Source organism: Aristolochia californica, unplaced genomic scaffold (genome assembly GCF_029961685.1).
Source record: "Aristolochia californica isolate CCGP_79_NKW_82.1479 unplaced genomic scaffold, dmAriCali1.0.hap1 SCAF_3, whole genome shotgun sequence".
Lineage (NCBI taxonomy): Eukaryota > Viridiplantae > Streptophyta > Magnoliopsida > Piperales > Aristolochiaceae > Aristolochia > Aristolochia californica.
Window position 1 is genome coordinate 44,776,565 of NW_027181992.1, and position 14,701 is coordinate 44,791,265.

Sequence of the window (14,701 nt, forward strand, 5' to 3'; positions counted from 1 at the left end):
TTACAGGTGATGTTCATCCGAACCTCATCAACTATGGATGGATAAGGAAATGTTTGTTAAGCGAGTTTTCTCGTGATGGATCGATTCAACACCGCCATCACTTGCAAGCAAGGTTTTTCGCCAAGGTTGGTAGCCCGCCTCTGGTGTCCCAATATTAATCAAGCAAGGCTGCGTTAGGCTCTGCTGAAACAACATCTCCCAGCTTAAACCTGTCCATCCTTATGCCCTCTTGATACAGTTAAACCTATCCCCTTCACATCCCATCCCACCCTCAATCGTCACCGCCTAGCCAAAAATCCTGTCTACTCTGCTTGTTGATTACAGCGCCGTCATAAACACAACATGTCAAACACTATAAATCATTGAACAATCCGTAAGAAAAATCAAAGAATCATATTTAGTCCACTAAGTTTACTGCTCCAACAGCACAAGAAGCGCACCAGCTAAGATCAAAAGCAGAGAGAAACGGCCCTGGATCCTGGGTCTGTGACTCTCGGACATAGGTAAGGTTGATGGAAGTGAACATTCCTCCCCATTGAAGAACACTTTACTGGGAAATCCATCCCCACCAACTACACTAATTCCAGGCGTTGCCTTCTTCTTAAAGGATATAACTGTCTGCTGTTTACCAGGTATTGGTGGATCCCTCGATGGATCAGTCCCATCAGTCTCAGCAATAAGGAAGTTCAACCCAGGAAGCCCTTGCATGAAGATGGTGTTGTTCACATCAGAAAGAGTGCTTCCATTGAATGAATACGAGGCCTCAAAACCTGGAAATCCTTTATCCAACTGGACGGCTGTGAACCAATCTCCAAAACTGTTATCCCCCCAGTTGAAAAGTGTAATTCTTGCAGTCCAACCCCGTCTGTAGTCAGTTGCTACATGCCAATTGATGCTGACACCACACAAGTCTCCGCAAGGCAACTGTTTGGGTACCTGAAAGTGTTTCAGATCAGCCCATGCCAGAGCTTTCTGTGTTCTGTTGGCAAAGGGAACGAGAAGGGCATCCACAGGAAGTAGCAGAGCAGGCTGTCTAGTACTACAAGTGGAAGCCGCACTGGATGGGCATCCACAGGCACAAGTCTGGCATGGAATCACAGAATCATTGTAAAACGCAGAGAATGAAACACAGCACCGGGGCTTTCCTCCTTTGGGTTGTGTGATGTTGCAGACAACTTGCCATGTAGCAATTGCAGATGTGGTAGTCTGTAGACCACTTGGGTCAGGGAATTGAGTCGGACTGACGCGCACTGGAGGGCCACATTGGTAATCTGGATTAAGAATCCCACTAATCTTCCAGTTCTGGGGAGCAAAAAGCTCTGTACGATTCACATTCCGGTGGCATCTTAAACACTTGGAGTTTGAAAGCTGATACAGACTTGCTTGGATCCATGGATGGTGGTAAAAGAGTCCCATTCCTACAGCAAAATGGGATCAGTCCAACCTCTGTGTCGTTTGCTTTGCTCAATGGAAGGTCCAAAATCGTTGGAGATTTCTGACAATTCATGACTTTCGTAAAATCTAAGTCCTTGTAGAAACTGCCTTGCTCCCCAAAAATACACTCAGAGAAATCAGTTTTTGATGTGTACGCTCCCTTCATATCATCTATAAATTCCCCTCTCATCCACTCCCAATTCAGTTTCCAGTTATCCAGTCGTCCCAACGGGTTGTTGTTAGAAATTGTGACTGAAGCCAGATAATTTGAGTCGAATGATTGGAGCACATCATAATACATGATTAAATCACCGTCAAGGCGGGGTAAAAACCCATCTTCTTCAGTGAGGTTCGCTTTAAAATTTGGATCTCTGGTACAGCACACATACATAAAATTCGTTCCTAGAGGACAAATCCAAAATACCCATATGAGAAAACTGCGAAGCAAAGCACGGCAAGACAAGGAAGATGATTACAACCAAAAGCCACAAAATAATAAACTGGATCCTTAGAAAAAAAGTTAGAATTGAACAACGGAGACAAAAAGTCAGACTCTCACGATAAATAAGAAAAGAGAAAAAAAAACTACCTTATTTTGTGGGGATCTGGCACCGGTAACCATCGTTAGCGAGGGAGATGTTAGAAGGCAAGGGGGCATTAGGCGGTCGCACTCCGAACTGGGTCCCGACGAGTTCGATCTCGACTTGAATCTGATTGATGTCTCCGGCGGTCTCGATGGCCGTTTTAAGATCGGGATTGGGGAATCCGGAGAAGAATGTCCCATTTCCTACCTGTGCCGGAAGAGTGGTACCATCAGTGAGTATCGCAGGGGACGACGAGACCAAAATTTCGTTATTTTGGAACCCAATGAAGAGATTCCAAGATTTGAGAGGGACGTCACCGGCGTTGAGGATGGTGGCAGTGGATTTGAAGGAGTAAGGTTGGCGCTTGGGGTCGGAGAGAAAAGGGCGTATCCTGGCGCCTTCTTTGTGTAGATAAGACAAGAAGATGCCATTGCACAGGTCTTGTGCTGGAGCTGGGGCTTGCGTGAGGCAAATAGGGATAAAGACGGAGAAGATGAGAAGAAAAAGATGCAAATTGAAAGCCATGACCAAAGAAGAAAGAAACCCTTTTGAGTAGTAGTAACAAACAGAGGTTTATCAGAAGAAAGGATGAGAATCGTTCAATGAAAGGAAGAGAGAAGAAGAAGGATGCAAGCGCGTGCAGAACAGCTTAGAGAAAGCTGGGAGCTACTTTCACTTCTTTAGTTTTCTTCGACTCAAAATGCCTTAACTCCAATTTCTTTTCTTTTCGTACGGGGAATGGGGGAAAAAAGGAAGGGAACACGTCTTCAGAACCAGAAGAGGGAGGGAGAATCGAGCATCTCTTCTTCCTCTTCTATCATATTTTTTTTTCTGCTTCTGAGGTTTGTTAAATGGGCAGAGCAAGAGTGTTTTGGTTTTGCTCGTTCAAGGGTTTTTCACGCTGCTAGTGAATCCAGACTAGACGGACTCGGAGAGGAAGGATTTCGCAGTTAAAGCGTTAACCACTGGTTCGTTTGGAAACAGAGGCTTCTCATATGCTTCTCACGAGTGTAAGACTTCTCCAACGTCTTCTTGTTTAAATTCGAAGCGGCAGCGATCTGGTATCCGTTGATCCCATAAGCTGCACTCTTCTTAGCCAATGACACCAAATCCGTTATAATTACTCGAAATGCCATTACCGTTTTGGGTTTAAATATAGACCCGTACGTGACCCATTCCGGTTCAGGTTGGGTTTGGGTTCAACCCTTTAAATATTATAAAATAAATTAAAAAATTGTATGTAATTATTTAAAATTAAATGACATAAATTTTATTAGTAACTAAGATGTTTTAAGTTTTAAAAACTCAAGAACAATGTGTGTGGTCCAATTTAAATATATTGAATCTGACCATTTTGGTCTAGTTTTTACACTCTTAGACAATTTTTTTGTTGGCTTTATTTAAAGCTATTACATGTCTCTTATGTTCAAAGTGGTCAAGCTTTGTCTTAATGAGTAGAACTTAAGTTGATTATTTCGTTTCTGTTCATTAAAAATTTCAGTTGTTGAAGTGTAAATGCCTTGAATTGAGTCAACTTGATCTTTCCCTCCCTTGCAAGTCCTCGCATATGTGAGTGGGTTAAGTCATGCCATTCACAAATGCTTGACTTCCTAAATTCCATTGAACAACTTACTAGTAAATTGTTTTCATCACTTCGGAACAATGCTTGTAGACCCACTACCTGACGGAGTAGGTGTGTGTTGTAATCTAACTCAGAGTTGAGTTAGTTTCTTCTTCACCCTTAAAGCGTACTACCCTTAAAAATGAGTAGACTCTTACTATTGTCCTTAAGTAGGTGGTTCCACTTTTATGGTCTCTCTTAACTCATCTAAGACTTAGTTTGACAGGTCTATGGAGTTTTGTTATTGGACAGGGGTGATGATTTCTTCCATCTCATATTCTATCAATTCAAGACGTGTTTCTTTATGTCATGGTTCCCTAGCTTAAGGGGGAGACAAAGAGAATTCTATAGTGGTGGTAAAGCCTATAGTTTTCTCAACACAACCAAGCAAGGGGAGATTTGAGAACTAAGAAATGGTTGTTGATCATCAATGTAGTGAGTCCCTAAACCCTAAACTCTAGTTTAAGGGGGAGTATGGAAAAATTAACTCATGGAGTCTTAAGTAGTCTCATGGAAGAGGGTTAACTTAATGCTTCTCTTTTCCCTTTCATCAATCTCTGTTTTTTTCCATCTCTTGCACTCTCATTCCCAAAAATTTCACAACCACACAATGCAATTGGTGTAGACACAGGTTTACAATTTAACAGTATTAGGTCCAATGAAGTAAAACCCCGAGGGGTAAATAGGCTTCTGAACTCTAGTGACAAATTTTAACTTAACTTGGGCTTTGTATGTTCTCACTTTTTTATGCAAATTCTACTTTGCAAAATGATTTTTAAATTATCTAATAGTTGTTAGCATATGATGTAAATTAATGGGGCCTAATCTCCTTCATTTGAGCACCATTAGGCATCTACGGAGAAACTTCTTCTTTTCTCTTCTTCATCTATCAATATCAATGCATCCACCATTTTTTTCGAGTCAAACAACCTTCTAGGGACAATCTTTAGTAAAAATAATACTTCAATTACAATCTTAATTTTTCATTCACATCATCGGCTTAAATAACCGTTTTAAAAAATATACATAGAAGAATTATGAGTGATTAACGGGATTACCCAATCACCGAATTTACAGAATATTTACATGATTTCTCCTTAAGGGAAGAAATCTCAGAGTGAATCTTAACACTCCCCCTCAAGTTGGTGCATAGATATCACTCATGCCCAACTTGTCAAGACATTTGTTAAAAGCTCGGTAAGACACTGCTTTGGTTAGCACATCGGCAAGTTGATCCTCAGATCGAACATGAGGGACTTCAATGATTCTTGCTTCTAACTTTTCTTTAATAAAGTGTCTATCAACTTCAACATATTTAGTTCTATCATTTTGGACTGGGTTGTGGCAATATCACATGTTGCCTTATTGTCACAATATAATTTCATAGGACTTGTCTGTTCAATATGTAGTTCTTGTATCAGATTTTTGATTCATAATAATTCACATATTACCTTGGCCATTCCCCTGTATTCAGCTTCAGCTGACGATCTAGCCACCACCTCTTGTTTCTTACTTCTCCAAGTGACCAAATTTCCACCTACAAATGTAAAGTATCTAGATGTAGACCGTCAATCTTCTATTGATCCAGCCCAATCGGCATCGGTATACCTTTCAATTTTCAAGTCACCTCCCTTTTTAAATAAAATTCCTTTCCCTAAAAATGATTTCAAATAGCGCAAGATACGGTTGATGGCATTCATATGTTCTTCACTTGGAGAGTGCATAAATTGACTAACCACACTTAGTACATAAGCTAAGTCTGGTCTGGTATGTGCAAGATACATTAACCTCCCAACTAGTCTCTGATAATGCTCCTTGTTAGCAGGGACTTGATCTGAATGTGTTCCCAGTTTTAGATTTTCTTCCATAGGAGAACTGATTGGACTACATGCTGTCATACCGGTTTCCTTCAATAAATCCAAAGCATATTTTGTTGAGATAGAAAAATTTCTTCCTTGGATCTGGACACTTTAATACTAAAAAAATATTTTAAGTAGCCAAGATCTTTCATTTCAAATTATCTAGCAAGACGACTTTCCAATGATTTCTTTTCTTTTGGATCATTCCTATTTACTATCATATCATCAACATATACAATAAGAGTTGTAATGGCCTCCTTGTTATATTTCAAGAAGAGAGTATGATCTGAGTTGCTTTGGTTGTATCCAATAGATTTCATAAAATTTGTGAACCTTCCAAACCACGCTCTCGAGGACTGCTTCAAACCATATAGGGATTTCCTCAGTTTACATACTTGTTTGCATCCTTTGTTTTACATAATAAATCCAGGAGGTAATTCCATATATACTTCTTCTTGGAGATCTCCGTGCAAAAATGCATTTTTTACATTAAACTGATATAAGGGTCAATCAAGATTCACAACCAGAGATAGTAGAATCCGAATAGTGTTGATTTTGGCCACTGGTGCGAATGTCTCCATATAATCGATCCCGTAGGTTTGAGTATATCCTTTGGCAACAACCCTTGCTTTGAACCTTTTAATGGTGCCATCGACTTTATATTTAATGGTAAATACCCACCTGCATCCAACTGGTGTCTTTCCTACAAGTAGGTTAACCACTTCTCATGTTGAATTTTTTTGGAGGGACCTCATTTCTTCATTCATGGCTTCTTTCCATTTAGGATCTTTCAAGGCGTCCTGCACACTATTAGAAATAAATATAGCAGATAATTGATTCACAAATACTTCATTTTCCTTTGACAATCTATGATAAGACACAAAATTATGCATGGGATACTGAGATTTAGAGGTGAGAAAAGGTTCATAATTGACTCTAGGTTTTCCTCTTGCTGTTCGATGAGGTAGCACTCTTAGTTGAGTTTTGGAACTTACATAAGGCTTAGACATGGACTCGGACTCAGAAGGCAATTGATCCATTGATACATTATGAAGGGGGGAAGATGGCGGCTGAGACTTTGGTTGCATTACTTCGATTTGGTCTTGTCTTTCTCCATCCTATGAATCATGCTCATTTGTATCATTTTGATGTCCACAGTTGTAATTTGAATATTGACCACTTGTAGTAACCAAGATATCCAAATGATGATTAAGGGTTTTCAATTCAATCATTTTCTCCCCCTGTATTAAAGACTCGGGAGTAGAATAATACATGTTTTCTTCGTGAAATACCATATCAAGAGTGATATACAATTTGCCAGAGGGAGGATGATAACAACGATAACCTTTCTGATGTTGAACATAACCAACAAAAACACACTTGAGAGCTCGGGGTTCTAATTTATGTCTCAATGACTTATGGAGGTGAACAAAGACTACACACCCAAGAACTTTAGGTGGCAGATTCGGCACAACAGGTGACTTATGGTTTTATGAAGAACACTCAAGGGAGTCTTAAATTGTAACACACTCGAGGGTATTCGATTGATAAGGTAAACTGCAGTTGTGATGGCTTCACCCAAGTAACTAGCCGACATATGAGCCTCAAACAAGGAAGCACGAACAACCTCAAGAAGGTGGCGGTTCTTTCACTCTGCAATCCCATTTTGCTGAGGGGTGTACGGACAGGTAGTTTGATGAATAATACCATATTCATCTAGATATTATTTGAAACTTTGATTCACAAATTCTCCACCATTGTCACTTTGAAGAGTTCTTATTGTAAAATGATACTGAGTGACTATCATTCTGTGAAATTGTTTGAACAACGAACTAACTTCACTTTTTGACTTCATTAAACAAACCCAAGTTATACGGGTGTGATCATCAATAACAGAAATAAACCATCGTTTATCACTAAGAGAGGCTATATTTGCTAGACCCCACACATCAGAGTGAATAATCATAAAAGGTGCTGGACTCCTATTCATGCTTATTTGGAATGGAACACGATGGCTTTTCGCTAATTCACATACATCACACTTAAAATCTGAAATAGATAATTTTGCAAAAAGTGTAGGAAACGATTTCTTTAAATAACCAAAGGATGAATGACCCAACAGTTTATGCCATCACCAAATGTCAGAATCTGCAGATTTATTCTTCGTTGAGAACGCTTGGGCTAACTGATGAACACTCTCTGGCTGCAAATCAAGGTAATAGAGTTTCCCCCTTCTAGTACCATACCCAATTGTCTTCTGAGTTCGAATGTCCTTAAAAACACAAAGGTTAGGCCAAAAACCCACAATACAATGCAAAGTACGAGTTATTTGAGCAACTGATAATAGATTATGATTGAGGATTGGAACAACTAATACAGAATCAAGACTCATATTTTTAGTGAGACTAATAGAACTTTTTCCAATAACGTGAGATGGAGTACCATTTGCTGTAGATACGATATGTAGTGCAAATGGTTTCATACTTTTAACATGATGACTGTCAAAGGTCATATGATCAGTAGCACCAGAATCAATTATCCATTCACTATTTCTACTAGGAGCGGAGGTATTAAAAACCTTACCAGATGTAGCGATTAAGACTGATGCATCCTCAGTTATGTGAGAGGTGGAAGGTTCTGCTACTACAACAGAAGCATGATTATTTGATTTGGAGTTCCATTTGTGAGGCGCTTTGGTAGGATCCCACCATTCTGGATACCCGATAAGTTCATAACATCGTGACTTTGTATGCCCTGTCTCACCACAGTGAGTACAGATGTGCTCTGGTTTAGTTGTTCCAACCTCATAGCTATGATTCTGAGATCCTGATGTTCGATTTTGATCACTGTTAGGACCATTTGGTCGAGCTGTTTTAGGCTTAGCTTGACGTGCTACCATTGCAGATGTCTCAACATGATCAACTTTACTATTTAAAATGGTTCTACGAACAAAGTCACGACGTACATAAGCATAGGCTTCTTTAAGATCTAATATCGGGTCTTTTCTGAGAATTTTGCCATGGACTTGTTCGAATTCTGCATCCAATCCGTTTAAGAAAATATGAACACGCAATCTTTCAACGGATTTTCTATAAGCGATAACATCATCAGGATCTTTCATTATAATCCTCTCACGATGATCAAGTTCTTGAAATTTTTTCACAAGATCAGCATAATACGTTGATAAAGGGCGACCAGTTTGTTTGGTGGAGAAAGCTCTTTGATTCAATGAAAATAATTGTGATTCATCTGACCCATCATAGAAACCTTTTTCCAGAGCATTCTATATTTCGCATGCGGTATGCAGCCGAATATAGCGCTTCATAATATCTGGTGACATAGAGGTTAACAACCACCCCTTGACTTTTTGATTTTCATCATACCATTTTGCATAAGAGTCATCCGTTTCTTGTGAAAATGGTGTCTTTCCCATAATATATTCGAGCTTTTCTCGTTCCGCAATTTGCATATCCATGATCTGGGACCATACATCATAGTTGACTGCGGTAAGAGTGACGCTGGTTGTAAAACCAGAGTTTTCGGATTACACATGAATAATCGATGTTGATTCCTTCAACATGATGAAAAAAAAAGATCGGTAGACTGGTGATGATAACCCAAAAATACTGGTCCGATCCATTTTCTGTTCGTTGGGTTGACCTGGTTTGGGTCTCCGATTGTGGTCTAGTCCTCTTTTTGAATAAATTTTTTCGGTCCGGTCCAGTCCGAAAATTGGTTAGGTCTGGTCTACCAAATGGGTTGACCGGGGTTGGGTATCTGTTTTTCGGTCCAGTCCGAAGAGTGATCCGGGTCTTTGTTTTCGGTCCGGTTCAAGAAATTATCGCGACCCACCAGAAAAATAAAATGAGGGACCTAAGTTAACGGAAGCAATTTTTTTTTGTTTTTTTCCTACTTTTGTCTTCTTCGTCGATGGTGCGGCTTCTTCTTCGCCGACGACGTTCGGGCTGGCGGTATACTAGAAGGCCGAGCGATGGCTCGACTTCAGTTGTCGGCATTGTCCGAACGGTCCACCAGAGTGGGGGCGACGACGAAGATAAATTGAGCTCGAGACATTGGTGTGGCTCTTCGTCTCCTGCGTCGGTGACACTGGTGCCGATCACTAGAAGATGGTTCGGTAGTGGTTCGTTGACGGATTTCGGGAGTTCAGGTGGCAGCGATTTTGTGTTACAACGACGGCCAAAGAGAACCGCAAACAGCGTCTTCTTCGTTCACGAAGCAGACTTGGTCTATTTTTTTTTTTGGCAACAAAGTTGCAACTCTGTTCTTCGGCTATGGGAGAGACTAAGGAACAGAGCTTTCACTCAGTTCTTCAGCGATGAAAAGGAGAAGGAGAAGGACTCTCTCTCTCTCTCTCTCTCTCTTTCATAGTTTTAGAAGGTGATGGAAATAACGAGCATTGTAAGAGAAAGAGTTATTGTTGGAATTTTTTAATTTCTCTTATTTTAGATTTTTACAATTTTATTTATGCTTTATTATTTCCACAATGGGATTGGATTTCAAATCCAAAAATATCTGATGGATATTTGACTTTGGATAATTGTCGAATATTCAAATTTGAGGTATCCGGAAGCATGTCAACCAATTAGATTCAGAAGTACAGTATCAAGTCAGAATCTAGTCCATAGTCCATTTAAAGTCTTGTTTGAGAGACATGTTATGTTCTCCTGCATCATGTCTTTTTATAAACCAAAACAACTTGAAACTTACTCAAAAAAAACTTTCCCAAAGTTTCAAGTTACACCCAAAATACAACTTGGTCAATGACATAAAGAGACAAAACATAACTAAGAAACATGCTCCTTTTATTCCAACTTTTTCCTTTGTACTATCTTTCTTTGTGAAACTTGTCTAATATGAGATTTACCTTCGACTCAATGAAACTTGTGGAATATGATTCAGCTGGTCTTAGACTCCTCAATATGATTTCTCCCCCCTCAAGCTAGAGTTTGCTGTTAACAATCTTGGTCATGAAACTTCGTGTGGCTGAAAAAGATTTTTTTTTATTGTCTTGATTCATCTTGTTATTGTGCACATATTTCTTGTGATTTTCATATTTTCTCTTATTTCTAGTAATTTTCATATTGTTCTCATCTTGTTCCCCCCTTTACTTGGATATTCTAGTCACTTAAAATTTGATTACTGACAACACGTAGAATTCTTCACTGTTGCTTACCTCTTTCTGCCATATGATATTTAGCTATGTTGATTACCATCCAAGATCACACAACCTCAATAATGATAGTCACAAAATAATATTAGAGAAATTAATAAAAAATTTCGAAATAGAACAAAACAATTTACCATATAATAGATGTAACTGACATGGTTCAAAGAGTGGTATCCAACACCCTCATCTTTTGATGCCCAATTTGAATAATTCAAACTTGTTCTTTGAATAGTTTTGAGACCATAGATCTCGTCAAATAGCACACTATGTTCACATATAGTGCAGATAACAACTAAAAAAATGAGAGATGACATTGCATGCCAGTGTTTGAAGACTATAAAAATTTCTTTTTTTTTTCAATTCATGTATCTTATGAGGACTACATTGTTATATAATATAATTTACTAATATAATAAAAACTAATGTAATCTTACTAATTAATTTAACACATTACACTTATCGCTTAATGTTTGCAACATAATTGTTACTCTCTCCTGTTCTGTTTGAGGGGTGGGCAAACTCCCGTGGGACAACAGAATTTCCAACGGATGATATCGTGATTTCAAATAAGTTCATATACTTTAAAAAGTTTTATTTACTAGAATTTTGATTTTACCATTCTAAGATGAAATCTCTAAGAAATAAATGCAATTCACTGGAGATATCTGATGAAAGAAAGTATGAAGTAGGAAAATCCAACTTCAACATGACTTACCTACCTATTCTTCCCCTGCTCTGCATGAAATGAGCCTGTTTTCTCTTTCTTTAGCCTGCAAGAAACCAAGAGAAACCATTCCAGATACTTACCCTTTCTCCTCTGAAATTTTACCAATTAACGATGAAGGATGTCTTCTGCGTGTCAAATTCTCTTGCCGATTCAGAGAACTCAGAAGAACTCATCCCTAATCCCGAGCCACCGACGCATTTGACCCCCCATGTTCTATGAAAGAGAGATTACTCCTCTGTACATCTATTACCATTTTTATAGACGAATGTGGACAAAAGAAGGATTATTTTATGACTAAAGTTAGAGATGAGGTTCTTCTTCACATCTTTAATAGATCAGCGCTCCAAAGAAGATCGCATCAAATGATATAAAATCTAACCTAAATTTCCTATTCCTCGGTAATTTAACATAAGAAGTTTCTAAACCTTTTGGATTTCATATAACTAAAGAAGGAAAAGCTGAGATTCCTTTCTTTTAACACACAGGCACAATGACAGAAGGAAAGCCTTACAAGAAGATAAGACCCCTTTCTCTAAACGAAGGCAGTTGAACAGAGAGGGACCTCACTCCATCCGTCTGGACTTTCCAGCTAGTAATCAATCGGATCAAAATAAAGCACTCTTCAAAGTAAGAAACTCTGGAACCTATCAATCAGTGATCATCTAGACGAAAACAACTTTTATTCTGGACAGGTGGAATTTCCCACCCACCTGAAACCCCCGTCTCGTCGTCCCTGTTTGGATTCAGGATTCCTTTTAAAAATTTACAACCTAAAACTGTGTCTTCTTCTATTACCATTCTGGAGGAGTACCATCAAAGCAGCACCATCAATATAAATAAATCTCTAGTGACGAACAAAAAGCGCGAACGCGCAACAATTGAATTGCGTAACAATTAAGTCAAAATCTCCCAACCGTTCATGTGGCGGATGTAAAGGAAGTAAAGCAACAACAGCTCACCCAAAGACGATAACTTTATGAGATTTAAGGTTGGGACAAAGGAAGGGAGACAAAACTAAGGCAGAAGAAGGAAGAAGAAGACCGACGAGTTCCTCAATATATGAGACACGTAGCTATGCCACGTGTGGAGAGAGGGAAAAGAATATGTTCCCTTGCATGCTTTTGTCTTTCAGCACGCAACAATCACAGTGACGTGGGTCCCCCCCTCCCTTCCCTTGCTATTGACTCTTAAAAAGATATTTGGAAAAAAGATAAATATTTTTTAGCCGCCACGCCTCCCACTAGAAAATGAAACCGGCGGTGGTTCACATGTCCGCCGTTGGGAGCTATGCCGCGCCACATCATGGTCTTCAGCCGGCGCCACTCAGTCTAACCAAATGACTTACATACCCTCTCACACGATGAGGGTTCAGGCCTTCAGCTTTTTCTTTCACTGACATCTCTGCCAGACTAGCAAAATCTATGGAGCGGAGAATCCAAGTTCATTTCTATGCAAATTGCAAACTGTAAAGTGAAAAGTGAAAACAAATTCGATATTCCTTTTCTCTTCTTCTTATTTTCAAAGGCACGAATAGCAGAATAGAATACAAATCGCCCGGGGAAAAACAAAAAATGGAAGCGGAAGGAACAGTTACGTGTGCCAGCGGGAAAGAAAATCGAGGAAAATGATACCAAAAAAAGAAAAAAACGAAGCCGTAACGGATTCCTGGAAATAAAGAAAAAAAAAAAATAGTGTGTGTGAGACGAATTTACCAGCGCCACGGGGTCACGGTGACGGGCCGTACAAGTCGTATGGTGCCCAAATGGCGTCGAGAGGGCAGGGGCGGTTGGCGTCGAGCCGGAGCCAGGGCTTCCCGCTGCCGCTCCAGTGGAGGAGACTCACCGGACCCGGGTGTAGATCTCGACAGCTGCCTCGAACGTTATCCCCTCCCAAACCGTGCTGGTTCCATCTGTGTTCTATCGGTGCCACGCGTCCTGCGAACACCAGCAGAAACGGCGGCAGCGATCCCAGCTCGTAAATCCGTTCGTGCTTCTGAATCTCCATCCATCTCTCGATCTTCTTCGTGTACCCGAACCGCCTCCATTTCACCAAATCCATCACCATCACTCCCGTGTTAAAATAGCACGGTCTCCGGCCGGAAAACGCCCCGGAGAATCTCTCGTTCGACCAGAACCTGGATGTGAAGTACTTGGAGAAGTTGGCGTGGCAGTACTCCGGCGCCCCCACGGTTCTGGAACCCAAGCTTGTGCGCCACAGTTTCGAGACGTCGTCCACCAACACGAGATCCGAGTCCAGGTAAATCACTCGCCGGACGCACGGCTCTAGAATGTCGGCGAGGTAATTTCTCGCGTAATTTAGGGGCTGCTCCAGCGCTTGCCTCACCGAACTCGATATCAGATTCTTGACAATCTCCGGATTAAAGTAATAAACCTTGAATTTCAGATGCGGGAAAGTTGACCTCACTAGGGATTCCAAACCGGTTTCCGAAACAAGAAAGTGGAAGAAGACGCTCTCTGGACAGGGGGAATGCTGGAGGACGGAATGAACTGCTGCGATTGATCCACGGAGATACTCGACGTCGAGCGTGATCGCGATGTGGACGAGGGACGGGTCGCACACTGTCGGTTCCCCTTGCACATCCCCATCTCCGGAGCTACATTCCACCGCATTGCGGAATGCGGGGGATTTCCTAAAAGAAATGCGATTGGGCGAACCGACGGAAGTAATCTGGCCCGGAAATCTTAGATATCCATCAATATTGGAGGATCTTATGGCCTCTGCCGGTGGAAAAGACTGAAAAGACGGAGATAAGATGATCATTACCATGGCAACGGAGAAACAACCGGAAAGTCTCATGACCCACAGCATGGTTTTCCCTCCCAAGCTGCCCTTCTTTCTCTTCTTCTTCGTCGTCTTGAAGTCAAAAAGATCAGCGAAGCGGGAAGAGAGAGACAAGAAAAAGAAGAGGAGCGACGATTTGAGGTCTGCCACACTCGAAAAGAAGATGAGACGATTCGGGCGGGTCGGTGTCTCGTTCAAGGCTCGGATATCGTGGAGACGAAGGGACCTTATCTAGAAAAAGGACCATGAAAAGAGCGGAGTAGAGAATCCATAGAATTGCTGCTGCGTCCCTCGCTTTCTCTCTCCTCTCACTCGGCGGCAGCGGTAGCGACTGCAGCAGCAGATGCCGCAGCGCAGCAACAATAAATCGAAGAACCCTCTCTTGTTTTTGCTCCTTCTGCTTAAAGCATAGCACCATTGAAATGCCCGGCATCAAAGGGAATAATAACCTGTATTTCCTAACACAACTGCGATAATCATATTTTT

General features: G+C 40.7%; 2 protein-coding genes across 2 annotated transcripts; both read right to left on the minus strand.

The window, feature by feature from the left end:
* Window positions 1-410: 410 nt before the first annotated feature.
* On the minus strand, window positions 411-2,565 carry LOC137959776 (COBRA-like protein 7). Its single transcript, XM_068807126.1, is given in 3 exon segments — window positions 411-1,332; window positions 1,334-1,836; window positions 2,024-2,565. Coding segments are annotated over 2 exon segments (1,413 nt in total). The 5' UTR covers window positions 1,826-1,836; window positions 2,024-2,565; the 3' UTR covers window position 411.
* A 9,701-nt stretch (window positions 2,566-12,266) lies between these two features.
* Window positions 12,267-14,437, minus strand: LOC137958971 (probable galacturonosyltransferase-like 7). The gene has a single exon (XM_068806208.1). The coding sequence runs from the start codon at window positions 14,240-14,242 to the stop codon at window positions 13,139-13,141; it is 1,104 nt and encodes a 367-aa protein (XP_068662309.1). The 5' UTR covers window positions 14,243-14,437; the 3' UTR covers window positions 12,267-13,138.
* Between the last annotated feature and the right edge of the window lie 264 nt (window positions 14,438-14,701).